At 46.8% G+C, this 20,672-nt stretch overlaps 1 protein-coding gene across 1 annotated transcript in view; it reads right to left on the bottom strand.

Moving 5' to 3' along the window:
* Positions 1-1,258: 1,258 nt before the first annotated feature.
* The window catches only part of Psat1 (phosphoserine aminotransferase 1), a 22,680-nt gene continuing 3,266 nt past the window's right edge, over positions 1,259-20,672 (bottom strand). The window contains exons 2-9 of the mRNA XM_005352012.2: positions 19,431-19,491; positions 18,651-18,720; positions 16,684-16,889; positions 15,474-15,646; positions 11,642-11,811; positions 5,538-5,666; positions 3,069-3,206; positions 1,259-2,288 (exon numbers count right to left, since the gene is read on the bottom strand). Coding sequence (XP_005352069.1) covers positions 2,183-2,288; positions 3,069-3,206; positions 5,538-5,666; positions 11,642-11,811; positions 15,474-15,646; positions 16,684-16,889; positions 18,651-18,720; positions 19,431-19,491 — 1,053 coding nt within the window. The 3' untranslated portion in view covers positions 1,259-2,182. The remainder of the gene's footprint in view (positions 2,289-3,068; positions 3,207-5,537; positions 5,667-11,641; positions 11,812-15,473; positions 15,647-16,683; positions 16,890-18,650; positions 18,721-19,430; positions 19,492-20,672) is intronic.

A 20,672-nucleotide genomic window follows, 5' to 3' on the forward strand; every position in this document is an offset into this window, starting at 1 on the left:
CATCAGCTCATCTCTTGTGGCATACAAAGGTCACATTTCATGCTCTGGTTATTTTCTATGATCTGTGCTCCAAAGTCTACCATGGCCAGACAACTGGCTTTCTCCAAAAGCTTTCAAATAGTAAAGATAATTCTAGAAACTTCTCAGTTTTAAACTTCCCCACTCTACCGTAGGATCCTAGTCAAACCGTTAGTAGAAAATGAACTGTACTGTACACTAAGCTTTTGGTATTTTATAAAATCCATAGGCTGAGATGGCATTCTGCCTGTACTACTACCCCAAGCTGTTTGCAATACTAAGAAACCATGCACTATGCTCTGCGTTCATTAGGCAGTCTAAACATCTACATGCAAGACAGACAAGTAGTCACCTCATCATCACAAAGAGGAGAAGTAAAATGTCACCTCCATGACAACAAAGAAAATAACAGGAAGTAGAGGCAGCAGAAGTCGTGAAGAAAGTCTGGTCTTACTGAGTTGGGCAGAACTCTAAGCTTAGCATGGCATGGGCAAACCCATAATAGAAACACGCTAAGAACCATTAGCACAGGAGACAGGAAGCAGGCAGATGTTAGGAATCTCTGACTGCCACACTACAAAGCCCAGATCATTCACGCATCCATACACAGAGCACAGTCTGTCCGAGTGGCTGCGCTGGGAGGGGTGGATAAAGCAGAGACGGGTGCTGAAATAACCCAAGGGTTGTCACAACAGGGCTGGCTGGGACATGAAGGGTTGAAGAAGAGGAGGCAATGGGGGCTCACAAACACATGGAAAACGGGGGTTGTCTCTGAGTTGTTTGTGGACCCTTAAGTTGACTCCACAGACAGGCTCTTGGTGTTTACAGAATGCTGTGACGGTTTGTCACACTCCTAAACAAGACCTTGTTTTCAATACAAGCATCCTGCAAGGCTGGGCATTATTTCCATCCCTCGCAAATGAGAAGCTGACACCTGACCAAGAGAACCAGTTAATCAGTGTCTTCTCCTTGTCCAACCAACTGAATCAGGAAGCACTGTTCTGCTGGCTTTTTCTGGGTAACAGGGACAGAGTTCACAAAAGTGCACTCTGGGAGCTAGCTGTGCTGGAAGGACTCTGCTGACTGTGTCTGTTCCAAAAGTAAAAGGCAAACAACCACACTGAGTTGCATAAGCGCTAAGCCTGACAACTGACTAAACTGCTCTATCACAAGCAACTTTTAGACCCTGGGCCTCCTATCGGAACATCTAAAAGGCAAGCAAAGAATTCACAGGCAATGGTTTAGACACTGCAGGGCTTTAATGTTCTTCACATAGTCAACAGAAAACACTAACAACATATGAACGATGAGGAAAGACCTCAGCAAAGATCTGGAATGTACGGTATTGTCCTGGTCAAACTACACAACAGCCATGTGAACACAATTCACGGGGATGGGAGGGTAACTGAGCTTTGTTTAACAGCCTAACCGGAAAGCAAACAAGCAACCATTTCTTCTACTTGTGGCCAGGATAAGAAAAGTGAATTGTGGAACTTCTAGATCTTTCTTAGAAAGCGGCTTTAGAAGGGAGTCGGTAAGAGGGTGCAACTGCCCACAGCAGGGGACAGTCGTGCACAAAGTCATGGACTTAACAAACACTAAAAACATCGACAGAACTGTCTCATTAGAAATATAAAGGCATAGATATAAATCGTACGGTATTAAAATCATACCCACTATATAAGCATTCATAGCGTATGTCACTTTTATCTTGTTATGAGAATAGCACAGATTCAAAATGCTCGCTGTTGACTTTAACCAAGAGCTGCAGAACCCAGAAAACTCACTGCTGTCAGATCCAGCACATGCACTCCAACCTCCTTGGGGTATGCTCCTGTGAACCAAAAATAACTAATCAATTCGGCAGAACAAAGTCCGAGGCTAGGACTGCGATCCGCCTAGGGAACGAAGCCAGGCTGTTTTCGTTAGAAAAGCAACAGGAAAGCTTTGAAAGTGCCTCCAGGTCAAGTCAAAATGAAGGTGGCCATCAGCTGGGAGTCCCATCAGCTCTGCAGAGCCCTGGATGGTTAGGTGTTATTCTTTGAAGAAGAGTCTGTGTTAAGCATGTATTGGGGGAAATCCACATCTGTTAAGTTACTGTAGCCGATCTGAAGGTACTCTGAACACCGCATGGTGCTCACAGACAGCGTGGAGATAGTCATGCTTACAGCTGATGCATCTCCAAGAAGTTCTTCATGAAGGCAGCCAGCTTCTCAACATCTTCAATGGTGACAGCATTATACAGAGAGGCACGGATGCCTCCCACTGACCTAGAACAGACCCAACAGTGAAGACCAAGAAAATCAGGAGAAGACATACCAGTGTCAAAGCCCTTGCCTACCGTACATAAGGTTCAAGCTTGAACCTCAACGACACAGAAAAAAAAATGCACTTTAAAAGGCATCTATTTCAGCATAACCCAACTTTCACTAACTACCCTTCCTGAGTTGCAACTCTGAGCCCAGTGCCTGTAAACCATCCCCCGCAGGGAGCACGAAGCTTCTGAGCCATTAAAGAAACCCCCTGTACAGTAAAGGTCATCCATCATGCTCACACTGGATTTCCTCAAACTAGTCACATTTTTAGAGTAATTATCAACATTATTTGGACAAGTGAATGGGTTTCACTCTGACATTTCCATACATGCATACACTGGACTTCGATCATACCCACACTATTCACCTTTGATAAAGAAGAACTAAAGGAGGGGAGAAAAAAGCCCAATGAAGAGAGTGATGGTGGGCTTGGGGCCACATCACTCGCTAGACTTTGCAATAGTTCCAAGCAGACAGACTGAGCAAGCACTCTGGGGTCTCCTGTATGAGGACAGTTACTGTGCAGGATATCTGATGTGCAGCTGAGCCCAGTGATGGTCAAACTCCAGAGTACAGCAGGCAGGCCCTAACCGAGGCACTTTCAGGGTCGACGCAACCGTAGGCAAGATGCACCACAACCCAGCCTGCAGGTCTGTCAACACGACTCCAGGCTGTGCAAAGTCCTGGATTTGTTTCAGTCTGCCTCTGACACGCCTGGGGATGAGGAAGGCTTACCTGTGCCCCTTCAAGGAGATCATGTTGAGTTCCACTGCCTTATCAAGAAACCGCTTCTCTAAAGCTTCATCTCCTTTGGCATTGCCAATGCGAAATGGAATATTCATCCTGCTTCTATTCTGGCGCTCCACTGGACATCTGAAAAGCATGTTTATTATTCCAGCTACACTTCTAACAGGTGTAATGTCATAAACAAATCCACAGGTTTTTAAACAGTATCAGGGCTGGGGCTGGCATTCAGCCGACAGAGTGCTTAATGTGTAGAAGGTTCTAGGTTCTGGTGGTGCAAGCCTATAATCACAGGAATCAGAAGTAGAGCCATGAGGATTAGCGTTCAGGGCCATTCAAAGCCAGCTGGGGCTGACCATGCAGAGCCTGCGGACACTCCTCTGGCATTTGACTAGAACCCTGAATGATGAGGGGCGGTGCATATGCCCAGTAAGAGATTTGTGTTTTTGAAGAATAGCTATGGGGGATGAAGAAATGGCTCAGTCAGCCAACTGCTTGCCGGGCAAGTTTGAAGACTTGAATTCAGTTCCCCAGAAGCCATGGAGAGCCTGGTGTGGTCACACACCTCTCTAATCCCCACTTGTGGCAAGACGGCCACTGCAAGCCAAGCGCTCCCACAGGCAGATACAGGCACTCAGGGGAAATGGAATAGCAGCATGCTTTATTAGCCTTGTTTTCCAAGACTACACTCACACCCTTCACCCACACATAAGTTAGGATTGCAGCATCCTTCTTTTCTATTTCATGTGGCCCACAAAATACTCATAGGGAGAGCCAGTTACTATTAGGCAGATATATCTATTACAAAAGACTAAGCCTCATGACCATTAAAAATGGAGGTCCTGGCTTGCTCAGTGAATATAAACGTTTATGTATATATGTGGAATTGGACATATAACAACACATTCATATACCAGATGATATATGGCCAGTGGACATCTGTGCCCACCTTGAGGGCTAGGGAAGATCAAAAACCATTACTATCCATGATGTTTCTAAGTCCCAGGCACTACCTTAGGGGTATCTGCTATTATGGCGAGAAGCTTGTTATGGCAGGCTAGAGAGTGGATGCATGTCCATCTCTCACCACCCAGAACCCATGAATATGACCTATTTGGAAAACTTGTCTTTTGCAGACAAAATGATGACAATGATCTTGACATTAGGCTACCATGCACAGGTGGGTGTATCGGCCCATGCCTACAATCCCGGCATTGGTGTGGGGGGGGGGGGGCGGGAGAAAGCAGGACAAATCCAAGGCCAGTGTGAGCTACATAGAAAGTTCAAGGCCAGGCTGGGATACATAGTGCAAACCTGTCTCAAAATAAAATCATCCTGAAGTATTGGGGATACCTAAATCCAATGGTTCACTCTCATGAAACAAAAACAGGAAAGGAAAAGGCCACTAAAGACAAGAGACCATGGCAACGCAGGTTAAGTCAGGGACAATCTGGAGGGATAATCTGAAGAAGAAAAGATCCTTCCCTAGAGTCCTGGAGGGAGCCAACCCAAGAATACCTTGATCTTGAATTCTGGGCTTCTGAAACAGAATTTCTGTTGTTTTAAGCTGCCAAGCTTATGGGTGGTTTATTACAGCAGCCCCAGGAGACATTTTCAAGATCTATGCATCATCTGTAGACCTCACAAATGCAGCCAGTGATCAATACATGATCCCCCATCCCTTTGTCATGAAAGTATGTAACTAGATAAAAGTCAACTCTGCCATAGTCAATCTCATTCAGACTGCAGGCCAGGAATGGGGACACCTGTCCTAGAATAAGGGAGGCAGTGAACTCTGAGAAAAGGGGAAGGAGGCAAGGGAGTTGGCCAAGTAGGAAAACTGTTTATAGTGGACGAGGACCTGAGTTCAAATTCCCAGAGCCTGCATAAAGCCTGACGGGGCAGAATGCACCTGCAATCCCAGAATGCACCTGTAATCCCAGAATGCACTATAATCCCAGTGCTTCTAATGTAAAATAGGTTGAGGACCCCTGAAGTTCAAGGGATTGTTAGTCTGGCAAAGGAAGAATAAAGAAACCCTGTTTCAAAGAAGATGGAAGGTGAGGACTGATAAGAAGGTTGTCCTCTGAGCTACACAAGCAAAATGTCCATGTATGCCTGCACACAAGCCCATGGGGAAAGGAGGGTCAGGAGTAGGGGTTTACAGCACAAGGGACTAACAGAAAGATTTCGGCAAAGCTGACAGCCTCCTACAACTGCTCTCCAGTGTCCCAGAGAGGAGGGAGAAGAGAGGGGGTCCTACCCCAGCAAGGCGCACTTCCCCAGGTCAGAGTATTTGGTGACATGACCCAAAAGACTGGGATTTACCAAGAGCAAAGAATTTCACCACCTCCAACCCCAGCTCGTGAGGCATGGGAACAGTATGCCAGTGTCCTGGGAAAAGGTAAGTTCCGAGGAATATAGTTTCCAATTCACAAGAGATACAGTGCATTGACTTACACATAAAATCCTTGAGAATTGTCAATTATCTCATAAATCATTTGGGATTTGATGGAGCTGAGCTTCTCCATGGCTGCGGCTCCACCATTGTTCTTGATCCATTCCAGGACCATGCCCATGACGTAGATGCTAAAGATAAAAGACAACACCACTAAGTTCACCTCTGCAAAAGTCAAAAGAGCATGTAAACAAACTGGTATTGGGAGTCACACTGACACTTTTAGCATCATTACAAATGAACAGGTCTCTTGAAGAGTACAGCAGGGACTAGACCAGAGCAACTGGAGCCCATGAAGCATTCTAAAGAGGCGACATAGTGCGCCTTAGGAATGCCACACCAGTCTCTCTAGGCCCTGATGCAAATGCTCCATGACACCCAGACCGCACATACCCAGCTCTTTAGACCAGCGGGTCATGACCCCCGGGGTGCTGAACAAACCTTTCACAGGGGTTGTCTAAGACCATCAGAAAACACAGATAGTTACATTATGAATTATGACAGAAGACAAATTACAGGTACGAAGTAGTAATGAAATAACTTTAGGCTGGGGTCACCACATGAGGAGCTGTATTAAAGGGTCGCAGAAAGGTTGAGAGGCACTGCTCTAGGCTGTCTCTCCAACCCCACCCACCCTGAGCTCACGCTTCACCTCCTGAATCCTGAACCCCTTGCTCACATGATCCATATAAGGTTGTAGGGCTTGGTTTGGCGTGGCTTCCCACTCGTTCCTTTATTTTAAACTTCTGTGAGCATGTCTATGCCTTAGATCCCAATGCTAGAAGGCTGGAAGCCCACGCTGCTCTTCTTTTCCATCCTGGAGTCCCAAGTCGGCACCTCCTACCTGACAGAGGTGACGTGGCAGTGGCAGACACCACAGGTTCCACACAGGGCTGGTCGCCATGAAAATGTAAGCCTTGTCTTTACCACTGAGAACAAGGAGTCGCTACTACCCGAGGTAGCCACCTCTCCTGCTCTTCTCAGCTCTACCCCCACACCCAACATACAGACCCAGCAGCAAGATTTGCTTCCTTGTCTCAAGAGGTGGGCATGAGACTTAACTAGACCAATCAGCAATCCCTGGAATGTTCTCAGATGGCAGTAGGGAAAGGCAGACCTGGACTAGCTCATTCCAAGTAGCAGGGAAGTCCTAGCAGATCTCGCTTCTACCTAAACAGAGTAGCCAACATCCTGGCTAGAGAAGCAAGGATCAGAAACGGAGAGCTACCGACCTGTAAATCTCAGAGCATGGGAGACCGAGACAGGAAGATGGTTTAGCCTGGGCTACAGAGAGAATTCCAGGCCAACCTGAACTACATAGCAAGCCCCTGTTCTCAAAACAAACCAAAAGTGGAGAAGAGATGGTGCAAATTTGTGTTCCTGGGTCTAGGAGGACCAGCCACAACACAGCATCATTCCTTTCCGAGCTCGTGTCAGACTTCTCTTCTACAAGATGCACATTAGCAATTGGCCTGGCAAGAGCAGCCCACACTAATGGTAGCTGGTGGGTACCCAAACAAAACTGAAGTTACAGGGAATTTGAGGATGGCGCGTGGTTTCCCCATCAATCTTCTCACTGCCTTTAAAAAGGTCCCACGCATCCCTAACTGAAAGCCCAGAAGCAGGTCTCCCATCTTCCTTGAGTTCCAGTCTCCTCAGAGTGTGGCTGTGCCCAGGTGTGGGATAAAGGGGATCTACGGGAACTGTAAAAGGTCTGATGGGAAAAGAGGCTGAGCCAAAACCTGGGATGGGGATGCCCCCACTAGGCTGCTTCCTGTTCCCTAATAGGTTACCCTACGCCAGGATAGAAGATCACCGGGTCTCATAAACCTAACCCAGGAGTGTCTTCCCAGAAGACAAGAGAAAGCAACACCAGACACACAGGCTCTTTACACAAAGTAGGCAGCATGCAAAAGCACACTAGAACCTCTCCGGAGGCTTCCTTGGCCTAGTACTCCAGGCTGGTGATGGAGGAAGGGAAGAGATGCAGAAAACAGCCTTGAGGGGCTGGGCAGAGGAAGCAGGAGAGAGGGTGAGTGGGGGAAGAAAAGGGAATGAGTCTTACAGAAGTCTACAGTGCCTCCGCCTACTGCTACAGATCACAGTAGCCTGATTCAGGGGCTCCAATGTCCCATTTTACAGACAGGAAAGCAGACCCAGCTTCACTTACCTAAAGCCATCCATCCCAGTAGCTTCTAAAAGCTAAGATTCTACCCCAGTGTCTGCCTGACTTCAAAGCCAAGGTGCTTTTCCCTCGTGCAAGGGCTATCCGTTCTGTCTGAGACTGTAGGCCTCAGTCACCAGCTTACCTGTGGGACAGAAGGACTGCCACCTAACCTGTCGGAAAGGCCACCTGTGCGTGTGTCATGTATGTATGTGCCTGTGTGAAAAGATGCTCTCAAAATCTATGCAACCCCGAACCGCTCCTTCCCTGCATCCATGTGTGCTCGCCCAGGCTCATCCCATCAGATTACCAGAGCCAAGGAGAGTCCTGACACTTCCAGGAAACCACGCTCACTTTCACCTGGTGCTTTGTAATCCCTGCGTTTCAGAACTGCGGATTCTCTAAGAAATCTAATGCAACAAAGGCCCGTGCCTCAGCAAGACCTCAGGACCAACACCGTCTTCAGGCTTGCTACCAATATTCTCTGGCTGCCTTCTTAGGATCTGAGCAGGTCAAAGCAGCAGAAAGCCAACACACTTCCATAGGCCAGCCCCCTTGGCCTGGGTCTCCAATGCCTCGGCAAGCAGCAAGTAGGTCTGAAGAAAGCAGACTGCCCAGAAAACAGAAAGGTGACCCTGGGGAGAGGACGCCCTGCCTGCTTTTCCACCCAGCTCCCAGGTACGTACTGATGCTGGGGCCCTGTGATTGACCTCTGCCCTCTAAAGCTCTTAAAGCTGTCAGAGCCTTGCAATGCTATGTGGATTCACAACTTGGGCTCCATTCTTTCCCTCATTAGTGCACACGTTTACCTAACTGATGCCTTCGGTATAAAACTGGCTACCTACAAGCACACCAAACAGGCTTGCCATCTAAGCCTGCCTAACCTTATTAAACCACAGCAAGTCTGTTCCTGGAATAGCTGTCCATAATGAAAAGCAGCGGGCATTTAAGCTAACATGACAGAAGGCCCACGGTACACTGCTGGGTTGAAAGGGGACTCACACAAGTCTGAACAGCACTGTGCACAGCTCAGACACAGAGCAATGTATGACAGTATACAGCTGATCCCCCCCCAAATTCATGGGTTTGGCAGCCATGAATTCCGTCAACCTTGTACAGACCAAGTTTCAAAATCAGTGTCTGGAAGGAATATAAACAAATCTTTTCCTTGTCATTACTTCTTACCTAATACAGCACAGAAATTACTTAGAGCATTTATATTCTTTATTAGGTACTATAAATAATCTAGAGATGACATACAGGGGAATGTGTATAGTTATATACTGTGTCATTTTTAAAAAGAGATTCGACCACCTAAGAATTCTGGCCTCCTTAGGGCCCTGGAATGAGGCTTTGAGGATTAGGCAGGCACAGTGTTTCCCTGATCAAGGTTCACATAGAAACTTTGGCTCAGAGGGGGTGTTTTATATATTTTTAAAACAATATCAATTATACCCTGCATGTCAGAGTTCAGGAAAGGTCACCAGAAGTCTCCAGGCTGCAGATGAGCTCCCGGGCTGGGGATGAGGTGTCATGACTATTTCAGAAGCTTCTGCAAGCCTACAAGTAGTTAGCCTTCCCTGACGTCAACTCCCCCACCCCCTGAGGGTTCCAGCTTCGCCCAGCCTCTCAAGGGCCTTTGTACAGGCCATATGCTACCCTTGTAATTGCTAAGTAGCCCAAAGATGACATTCTGTCTCCTAAGTCCTGAGACTACAGGCATATGTCACCATGCCTATATCTCATCCTTTCACCAACTGAAATAAGGTAATTGGATAAAAGACATTTTTTCCTCACAACGAAGATAAAAACAATGTATACTTAGCAGCTCATAAGCACAAACAGGAAACGTCTTGTGAAGCTGTAAGGGTTATTTAGTATCTTCTCCTCTACCCACTAATCAGGTTGAACGTTACTAATGGGCTAAAAAGAAGGTTACCAAAGCCCTTCATTCCAGCCCAGTTCCTGCCTAAGGCTACTGAGCAACAATCCGAGGCCCAGTTTATCCAGAACAACCAAACAGTTCTCAGGGCCCACAACCTTTTGGCTCTGACCAAACAAACAAAACAAAGCACATCATCAAGACATGCCTGCATCCTTATCTGCCTGCAGGACAGAGTGGGGAGTGTTCTGGGCGCCTACCCTGCCCTGCACACATTGTCGGCTCCGTGCGGAGCTGGCTCTCAGTGGGCCATTTCTAACCTTGGATGGTAAAGCACTGCCATGAACTTCAAGTCACACAGAAGCACAAAAAGTTTTCTTCTTTCATCTCATCAACAAAGAAAAGAAACTTGGGGTGGGGGTTGGGGGCAACTGGGTTGGGAATCCACCAAGCCCTACCTTTTTCCTTCTATGCTTTTGCTCAGTTTCAAACTAGGTATTTGCCACCCTGACTTGCTCTGAGAGACCATCCCAATCGGAGGAAGAAATGGCTCCTTCTCTGCTGTTTCTGGCTCAGCAGCCGCAGGCATGAAAGTCCTAGAGAGGGGGTTTCCCATCCCAGGGACCAGACAAGGTCAGCTGCGGCTTGGCAAGGAGGCTGGGACACTTTCAATGTGTCCAGCCTTTTCCACTTCCCACCAGACATCTGGTCTGTTCTCTCACTCTTCCCAATGAGACAATGTTTGGTGTAACATTAGCAAACCATGTGTGAACACGCTCATCATATTTCTTTAAAACCCTCGGAAAAGGTGTCCAAAGTGTGTTGCCCACCCTGCCTCTTTAGCTGGCCTCTGGACACATTTCCAGGACAGTCTTCATCCCATCTCCTCCTACCTTCTCACACTGTTTAGTTTTTGAGACAAAGTCTCTCTGTGTAGCCCAGGTTCAACCTTCCTGAGTCCACCTCCTCGTCCTGGGATTGTAGGTGACACCATCAACCTTCCTGACTCCGCCTCCTAGTCCTGGGATTGTAGGTGACACCATCAACCTTCCTGACTCACCTCCTAGTCCTGGGATTGTAGGTGACACCATCAACCTTCCTGACTCACCTCCTAGTCCTGGGATTGTAGGTGACACCATCAACCTTCCTGACTCACCTCCTAGTCCTGGGATTGTAGGTGACACCATCAACCTTCCTGACTTACCTCCTAGTCCTGGAATTGTAGGTGACAGCATAGCATTGGGTCTCAACCTTCTCTCTAATAAAGCCTCTTCCTGGAAGACTGAGCTGTATGTGCCTTCTAACTTCCTGTCCTACACAGCCTGGCACCTCAACTATTCCTCCGGGAACCCTGTCCATGGGGTCCCCAGTAGTACCTTCACCACCTTTATCTTCACTTTTTCTTTCCTGACTGGTGTCCACTGGTGTTTCCCCTCTGCCTGGAACCCCCAGAGGTAAGCAGGATAGAACTGAGTCCCATGCCACCCTCGGCCACATGCATTTTAGAAACATCTTTAGACCAAGTCCAGGAATAAGGATTAGGAGGGTCCAGAGAATTAACCCCAGAACACTCTACTCCTAAGGAAAGTGGGGGACACCAGAGACAGTTCTGCATCATGTGAGTGACACAGAAACACGGGGAGTCGGGGGGGGACTTTCAACCTAATTTGAAGTCCAGACTCTTCCCTTTCTGTGTGTGGGAGGCATTTTCTGCAGGAGGGAAGGACAGAAGAGAACCCCAGCACCCTTGCCCTAGCCTGACCCTGCTCCTCTGGAAAGCCACTCTGTTTGTCTGAGACACAAACCAGGGCACTTTATCCACAGACAGCTTGTGGGTTAATGGTCAACAGTCGGCGCCTGGATTATCAAGATCGAGCAAAAGCTAAGACTGTCATCCCCACAGAAAGGGCAACAAGAAAAACTGACCAAACAGTACCTGGGGGCCAGGAGGCGAGCTAGACAGGGAATGCTGAGTGTGCTTGGGGCTCCGGGGTCTCTAGCTAACGAGGCGTGTTCTGCTCTACCTCCACTCTGCCGGAAGACTACAGCACCCCAGTTACCTGAAACACGGAGGTGTGTTATACAAAGAGTTGTTGCCAGCCTGCACTTTGTATTCAAGGACTGAAGGACACTCTCTGAGGGCGAACCCCAGCAGGTCATCACGGACGATCACCACCGTCACCCCAGCAGAGCCAACATTCTTTTGAGCACCAGCAAAAATCACACCAAACTTTAAAAAAAAAAGAGAGAAAGAAACATGGGCTATTTTTGAGGGAATTTGTGGCCACCCCTGAGTGATGTAACAGTGATATCTAGCTCCCCCTCAGCACACTTATTTAAAGCAAGGACTGTTTAATTCTAGCCTAGGAGCACACCACTATAGGAATCTCTACCCAAAGTAAGTCAGCACTTGGAGTGTGGAGACCCACAGCCTGGCCTTTGCCAGGAAGAGACTTCCCACGCCCAGCACTGTGAAGTCCCGGGACGTTCATGCTCTCACAACCCTTGTTTACTTCAGTCTTTAGGACAGGCCCTCTCAGGACTGGGATGGCTCAGTAGTTAACAGCACTTGGTGCTCTTACAGAGGACCCGGGTTTGTTTTCTTACACCCACATGTGGCTCACAACCACCTGCAACTCCAGTTCCAGAGGATCTGACACCTGATTCTGACCTCTGAGGGTTCCAATCACACATATTGGTACACAAAAATATATATGAAGGAAAAATACTAATACACATATAATAAAAAATAAATAAATCTTAAAAATTTGTATTAACACTGGACAGTGGTGGTGCACACCTTTAATCCCAGCACTCAAGAGGCAGAGACAGGTGGATCTCTGTGAGTTCGAGGCCAGCCTAGTCTACAAAGCAAGTTCCAGGACAGGCTCCAAAGAGCTTCCTGTCTCAAAGGAAAAAAAAAAATTGTTTTAACTAAATATCCAGGCTTGGTGGTACACATCTGTAATCCTAGCAGTTGGGAGACAGAAGTAGAAGGTTCAGGAGTTCAAAGTCACCCTTGCCTTCACAGTGAGTTAAGATCTAGCCTGGAATGCAGGCCCTCTGGACCAAGGTAAGGTGCACTAGACAGCAGGCTTGCCATGCATCAAGCCTGGGCTTCATACTCAACACCGCAAAACAATAAAAAGAAAATGGGGCCTCCAACTCTTTGGTAACCCAAATGAAATTCTATCGTTTAATCTAGGAAATGTATTTGTACAACTGTTACTATTTCATAATTAAATGACAAAGATTTTTAGTTAAATATTTTAATTAAATATTGAAATGGTTAAAATATAAATTTTTTTAAACAATGGGCTACAGAGATGGCTCAGTGGTTTAGAGTGCTTCTTGCTTTTGCAGAGGACCAGGGTTCAATTCCTGGGCCTCACATTGTGTTTGACAACCATCTCTAACTCTAGTTTCAGGAGTGCCAATGCCCACTTCTGACCTCTGCCAGTACCATACACATCTGGTACACACACTTGCACGTAGGCCAAACATTCATACATGTAAAATAAAATTACTAAATCTAAAAATAAATTAGGTCAATAGTAATTAATACAAATTTCCACTTAGAGACAGTCGGAAGCTACCATGAAGGGGGCTGCCGCAACCCAGCCTGGGTGGGTGAGACACCTGAGGGAGAATTTTAGGACACACCAAAAGCTAATGGTTCTTGAGGTCATTCCGTTGTATAAGATACAGGTTCTGGCTGGGTGGTGGTGGCGCACGCCTTTAATCCCAGCACTCGGGAGGCAGAGGCAGGCGGATCTCTGTGAGTTCGAGACCAGCCTGGTCTACAAGAGCTAGCTCCAGGACCGGCTCCAAAACCACAGAGAAACCCTGTCTCGAAAAACAAAAAAAAAATAAAATAAAATAAAATAAAATAAAAACATAAAGTGTGGCTATAAACCAAATACTGTAGATCTACATAACAGAACAATCGTCTAAAACTGAATTTCTGATATATACACCAGCATGAACCTCGAAGACATTAGGGAATTAAGCCTAGCACTAAAGAACAAATATCATGATCCCATTTAGAGAAGGCCCCTTGAATACAAATTCATGAAGTTGGATAGTGGTTGGCAAAGATCGGGGGTGTGGCCTTTAACCAGTTTCAGTACAAAATCTGAGGAGTTGGACAGAGGTGAGGGCTATACAGCAAAGTTAATATGCTTAATGCCCCTGAGCTATGTACCTAAAAGTGGTTACAATGAGGCCAGTAAAGTGGTCCAGCAGGTGAGGAACCTGCCAAGCGCATGCACACCACGGCGAGTGTGCATCCAGACATATACGATAATAGGTAATTATATGTGTGTATGTACATGTAATGTATATATGTACACATACGATAATAGGTAATTATATGTGTGTGTACATGTAATGTATATATGTACGTATACCACACACACTTAAAAAAACTAACAAATATAACGACAACAAAAACACAGGGTCTCACTATATACCTTTGGCTGGTCTGGAACTCAAAATGTAAAGCAGGTTACCATTAAATTCAGGAATTCACCTGCCTCTGCCTCCTGAATGCCAGGATTAAAGGTTTGTGCCACCACATTTAGACTTAATTTTGTTGTTGTTTCATGACAGGGTTTCTTTGTGTAGCACTGGCTTTCCTAGAACTCACTATGTAGATCAGGTTAACCTTGAACTCAGAGATCCACCTGCCTCAGTCTCCTGAGAGCTGGGATTAAAGGCATGTGCCACCACCATCACCTGGCTAGCTTAAATATTTTTTAAAAAAATGACTAAAATAATAAATTTATATTTTATCACATTAAAAAAGAGACCTAGTTGGGCACAGTGGCCCACCATAGGAAAGAGATCTCTAAATTTAAGCTCTAAGTTCAAGGCCATCTTTTTAGAAATTGTCCAGCAGGATTTCTGACCTTCATCTGAAACACCATCACCAACACCACAAAAAAAGGGGCAGAGGGGCAAAAAGATGGCTCAGCCGGTAAAGGTACTTCCTACACAAACCTGGCAATCTGAATGCCACACCTGGAGCCACATATAGGTGGACCAAGAGCACTGACTCCATAAAGTTGCTCTCTCCCTTCACTCAGTTTCACACATACACAAACTTGTGCATATGTGCATGCGTACACACACACACACATACACACACACGCACCCCAAATAATAAAATTTTAAACATTATTTTAAAGGCAGACTACCATTTGGCTAGCTTGGATGCTGTTTTTAAATTCTTTACAGATCGCTCTTACGACACGTTCCTGGTACAATGCTCCTCACCCCTCCACTGCCCAGCCTTGGCAGATCACTCATAAAGTCTGAGTGTGCTGTTGGTGAACTTTCGGAGTTAGGGCTGACAAAATGCATGGGGTGTTCTTCACCATCCCGAGGGCATGGTATCTTGCTCTTGACTTTGGAGTGAGCATGCCATTCCCAGCATCCTTGCCAACAAGTTTTCAAGAACCACTGCCCCCGCCCCCCCAGCCTCCAAGTTTTTTCAATCAGGTTTCTCTGTGTTACAGCCCTAGCTGGAACTCACTTTGTAGACCGGGCTAGCCTTGAACTCACAGAGACTCACCTGCCTCTGCCTCCTGAGTGCTGGGATTAAAGGAGTGCATGAGCCACCACGCCCAGCTCCACAGACACTCTTAAAAAGGCAGGCAAGTTCCTCAAGGCCTGGCTTGTAGGCCGTGAGCAACCGTTCCCACCGTCCTAGATGTTCAGACAGCCAGTGATGGAACAAGCAGTTCTCACCCCGCTCACCAATGTCTACCTACCCTGGCTTCAGAAGCTCTGCCAGCCCCAGACTCCCCAGGGTCTTTGCTATGGGCATACATATCAAAACACTTCAAAGAAACATTTATTGGTTCCCTGACCCAGCCTCCCATACTCTACCTTGGAAACGTCCACTGGCCTGGATAAGAAGTTTGAGGACATGTCACAGACCAGCACGGCTCCCTTGACGTCAGGTATGAAGTTGAACTCCACCCCGTGCACAGTCTCATTTGCACAGAAGTACACGTAGGAGGCATCCGGGTTGAGGTTCCAGGTGCTTGGGTCTGGAATCTCTGACACAGAGGACAAAATTTGAGGCTCTGCATACTTCCTTCCGTTCTCCATAAGTAGATGACGCCACCCCTCCACCCCAGGGACTGGTTACTTTCCGGAGGGGATTATTGACACCAAAGCATTGGCAAGTACGAGCACCTGTCTGCTCCTGCCATCATCACCACTAACAATAGAAGATGAGCTGTCAAACTCTTTGAATTTTTCAAAAGCAGCCAGGCACAAAGATCATTCAAATGCAGTCCAGAGGGGCCGAGCATACTGGTGTGCCTGCATGATACCACACGTGGAAGGCCATGACAGAAGGACTGCTCTGAGTTCAAGGCCAGCCTGAGCTCCATCGAGACCAAGTCGGTGTGGAGAGATGGCTCAGCTCTTAAAAAGGTTAGGCTCACAACCAAAAATAGAAGACTACCTACCAGGTCATCCAGGGGTACACAGACGCTGTGTCAAAAAACCCAAACAAATGAACCAACAAAGGGGATGGAGTTCTGGGTGCTCATCTGAAAGCTTTCCTGTCATGAGCTACCCATCTACGCTCTACCTGTTGGCCTACTAGCTTCTTCTCAGGACCCCAGTGCTGACCCACTCTGGGTCCGTGTGGTTCCAGCAAAGCCAATCAAGCCCACTCCCTCGGGGTAAAATGTGACTCAGGCAGAGTTAGTGACTGAGTCACAGCAGGGCACGTGATACTATTATTGGGGTGGTCCAGCAAGGGCCATGAAATGTGGGTGACTATAGTGAGCTGGAGAGCAGCTGCGAACATCTTCCCAGACAAGGGGCTACTTTCCGGTCTACAGTCTACTAGAAAATGGAGAAGGAGCGACCAGGACATGGGCAGCAGCGCTGGGGCTCCTGCTGTCCCCACACCAAACACCAACCGGGCTTAGCAGGACTCCCATCGTTCTACAGCAGATAGACCCCACAGCTACACAATCTAAATGAGCTCGCAAACCACGGACAGGAGGACAGTAGGAAAAGGACAGCAAAGGGAATGGCAGTCACCCCCTTACCAGCCAGCTCACTTCCCAGAACTTACTTGTGTAACTTCCGAGTTTAGGGTGGACGACATTCACAGTCCCAAACTTCTTGGCTTCTTCTGCAGCCTTAGCTGACCAAGCTCCGGTCACCACATAGTCAGCACACCTTCCAGCTTTCAGGCCAATCAGATTTAAGGGGACAGCACTGAACTGGCCAGACCCACCTCCTTGCACAAAGATCACCTTGTAGTTGTTGGGAACATCTCTGGACATAAAAAGGGGTGCAGTGAATACAGAAGCTCACACATCAAGGACAGAGAATGAGGGGCGCTATACCAAGTGCATACTTTCGGTCTTACTCTAGAGGCTGGGAAGATGGCTGGCTCAGTGCTAAGTGCGTGCACTGCCCTCGCAGAGGACTTGGGCTCAGTACCCATCACCCATATCAGGCAGCTGGCAACTGCCTATAACTCTAGCTTCAAAGTATCCTCTTCCGTGAACACACACACATACACACACACACACACACACACACACACATGAACACACATACACACGACATATACCTTAAAAGAAAAAGAAATACAGTCTTACTATCACTCTCTGTTACCCGATTTAGTCATTTATTTACTAGTTTCTTTGACATTTATTGATGACAACAATAGAAACCAATGGTGACATCTTCCTTTTCCTAGGGATGCCCTGCTTTCTTTTCCGGAATCATACTTTTCTGTTTCTCAACCCTCAGATTTCAACTTTGGCCACCCTGACCCGGAAAACGTGCAGTGAACAAAACTGCCATGGGATCTGGCTGAGATCTTTGCTAAAATCACAGAGAAGTGTGAATCTGCAAACACTGGTGACTCCTGGCAACGCTGGCACACAGGTGAGGAGGGTCTTCTTGGGAAGATTCTCCTGGTGACAGCAGGGCTCCTATGTCCTCCTTTGGATCCACAAAGCAGACATTCCTATTTTCACTTAAGTCAGTGAATCAGGGCCGTCACCTGTAACCGTACTGAACCAGGCATCACTGAGAGGTGTCTGTCTTTGGCAACTCTAGATCTAGCTGAGTAAGCAAAACCCAAACACACGTCAGGACTAAGTGCAAACTGCTTTGACTTCAGGACGGAAAAGGTGATCGGACTGCAGACATCCCAAGCTTTATAACAGTCAGAGCTTAGGAATAAGTGGTCAAAGGGCAGAATTCCAGCATCAGTTCAAAACAGAAATGACCAGCAAGGTGGCAGGAATGTGGACAACAGGTTTTGTGTAAGAATCTTGTACCTAGCCTATACTCAGCTCGATAAGCTGGCAAGTAGCTTGACCCACACAAGCATCATCAGAAAGGAGGGAGCCTCAGTTGAGAGAACACCTCCTAAGATCAGGCTGTAGGTAAGCCTGTAAGACATTTTCTTAATTAGTGATTGATGGGGGACGGCCCAGCCCACTGTGGGTGACGCTATCCCTGGGCTGGTGGTTCTAGGTTCTACAAGAAAGCGGGTTGGGCAAACCATGGAGATCAAGCCAGTAAGCAGCACTCCTCCATGGTCTCTGCATCAGCTCCTGCCCTATGAGTGTTTTTAATGTCTTCGTTCAATGGACTACGGTGTGAAAGTGTAAGCCAAATAAACCTTTTCCTCCCCACGTAGTTTCCTGATCACGGTGTCCATCGCATCAATATGAACTCTAAGACAGCGGCGCTAGGCCGTGCCAACTATGACGCTATTAGCACCCAGAAGCGCTGGCAGAAGCCAGGGCTCCAGGCTTATGTTATCCACATGCAGGGGCGTAAGACAGAAACGTTCTTAGGATAGAACTGAGTTAAACGAAGGTTCCGGTCATAATAGGCTCTTAGCCATGTGGCCAATGGTAAGGTTCTAACTATCCCCTCCATCAAGGACAGGTCTGTGAACGTGACACAGAAAACAGCGAGGCAGACAGGAGTGGGACACGCCAAGCACACGATCAGGCATACACACACAAAAAAAAAAAAATTCTTAAAAAAAAAATACTTGTATAAACTTACAGTAATTCCCTCACAAGATTCTCTGTGTTGTTAATAATCTTGGCAAAATCTGATGACCTGTGACTCATTTCTGTGGAAGCAAAGAAACAACAAAGTACAATATCTAACAGATATGCTTGTGAAATTTATGGAAAAATAAGAATGCTCTGAGTTCAGACGGTGGGCACAGGTACACTTAATGGAAAGGTCAGTGCACACTGATAGAAAGGCTGAACATTTCAGACCTGAAGTCACAGCGCAGTGATGGTTCAAGTGCCACACTAGCTGATTCCTTAGGTCCTTTTCAGACCCTGCTCTATCCCTTTCTCCCAAACTAGAGACTCAGACAACGAGCCCTGAAGTCCCTTCGCACAGTGTAGCCCGGAACCAACACAGGAGCAAAAGTTTAATAAAGAAATTATTAATGAACAAGATATTCACAGAGGCTTGTGAACGTTTTCACTCCTACAAGCTCTTATTTAAGTATAATAAAAGCTTTATGTTGACTGTGAGGCAATAGTACAGACCTTCGGTAGCACCCTTACACAAACGTATAGTATCTGCTGATCTCACACCTTGTGGCCAATAACAACCAATTAAAAACCAGTGAGCTATGTAGAAACTTCTCACCAGCACTTGAGATGTGTTCAGTCTGGACTCCAGCAAACATGTGACCCAGGACATTAAAAATAAATGTATTTATAACAGCCTATGGGAAGACCACTCAGAGTAACGCCTGGGCTTGGGCATTTTTGTTCTCTTTTAAGCTGGGATGGTAACAGAAGCCAAAGTAAATCTTACCAAGCACACTGATGCCGAGTCCTTTGTAGTCTAGTAGCTGCTTTTGTATCTCTAACAACACCTAGAAAGAGAAAAAGAAGATTGCAACATGCTGTATACACTCTCCCTCCTCAGACACCTGGGAGGTGGGGGCATCAGCAAAGCAGAAGCCCAGAAGGTGCCCAGGATTCTGTTCCCACCCACAGCCAAGCCCCTCCCCTCATCTTCACAGAGCCCCACTGACATAGCTTGCACAAGTGGGACCTGAAATTAGGCAACATGATTGATCCCAGAGACCATGTCCCCTTCAAATCTCATCTGCCTCTCTCTTAAAGCTCATTTAATAAACATATAAAGTTCTCAGTTCAGAAGCCCACAGGAACAAAAACCAGTTGTGTTCAAACCACACAGGCAGGCCAGTTTCTCACGGGGAGCGGTGGTGCTAGCTAAAGTCGTAGATTCTGATAGGCTGCATGGGCAAGAACCTGTTCTGAACTAAAATAAACTCCAGGAGCTGGGGCTATACTACATGAAGCTCAATGACAGAGCGGTTGCCTAGCACATAGGAAGCCCTGGGTTTAATTTGCAGCAAAGCTGGGGGGAGGTAGAAGAAAGGAGAAGGAGGAGAAAAGAGAAATTATATCCAGACCAGGCTGAAAAAAAGATTTTTCTCTCAGTTGTGGGCTACATCTTGACTTTGAATACTATTATTCCATTCTGGTAAGGCAGCCCTTGAAAGGTCATGGGGATTTATTGATGTGACATTAATTGGGAAACCCATCATTCACAAAAATGTCTCTTATCAAATCAAATAAGCAATATCAATTCCCCTATAATGAAATGGAGAACAGAAGCTAGGGGTGCAGCTCAGTGGTATACTGTGTTGGGCACGCTGGGGGCCCTGGAGTCAATCCCTAGCACCAAAAGAAAGGAAATCAGGAAAGGGGAAGGAAAAAAAGAAATCAGAAGCGGGGGAGAAAGGATGGAGAAACAGAAAATAGGATATATGTTCTCTTCAGCTAAAACAGGAAATTTAAAGAATCAGTATTAAACCATGAAAGAGAATCTCAATTTGCTTAAATAAGGTTGTCAATATGTTGAATGTTGCTGAGACAAGAGATGGGTCCTTGCAGGTGAATAGAAGATGTCCACAATAGAGAAAGGCTCAGGCCAGGTGTGGTGGCACAGGCCTTTAATCCCAGTGCTCAGGAGGCAGAGGCAGGTGGATCTCAGTGAGTTCAAAGTCAGCCTGATCTACAGAGT

Source organism: Microtus ochrogaster, chromosome 8 (assembly GCF_000317375.1).
Source record: "Microtus ochrogaster isolate Prairie Vole_2 chromosome 8, MicOch1.0, whole genome shotgun sequence".
NCBI lineage: Eukaryota > Metazoa > Chordata > Mammalia > Rodentia > Cricetidae > Microtus > Microtus ochrogaster.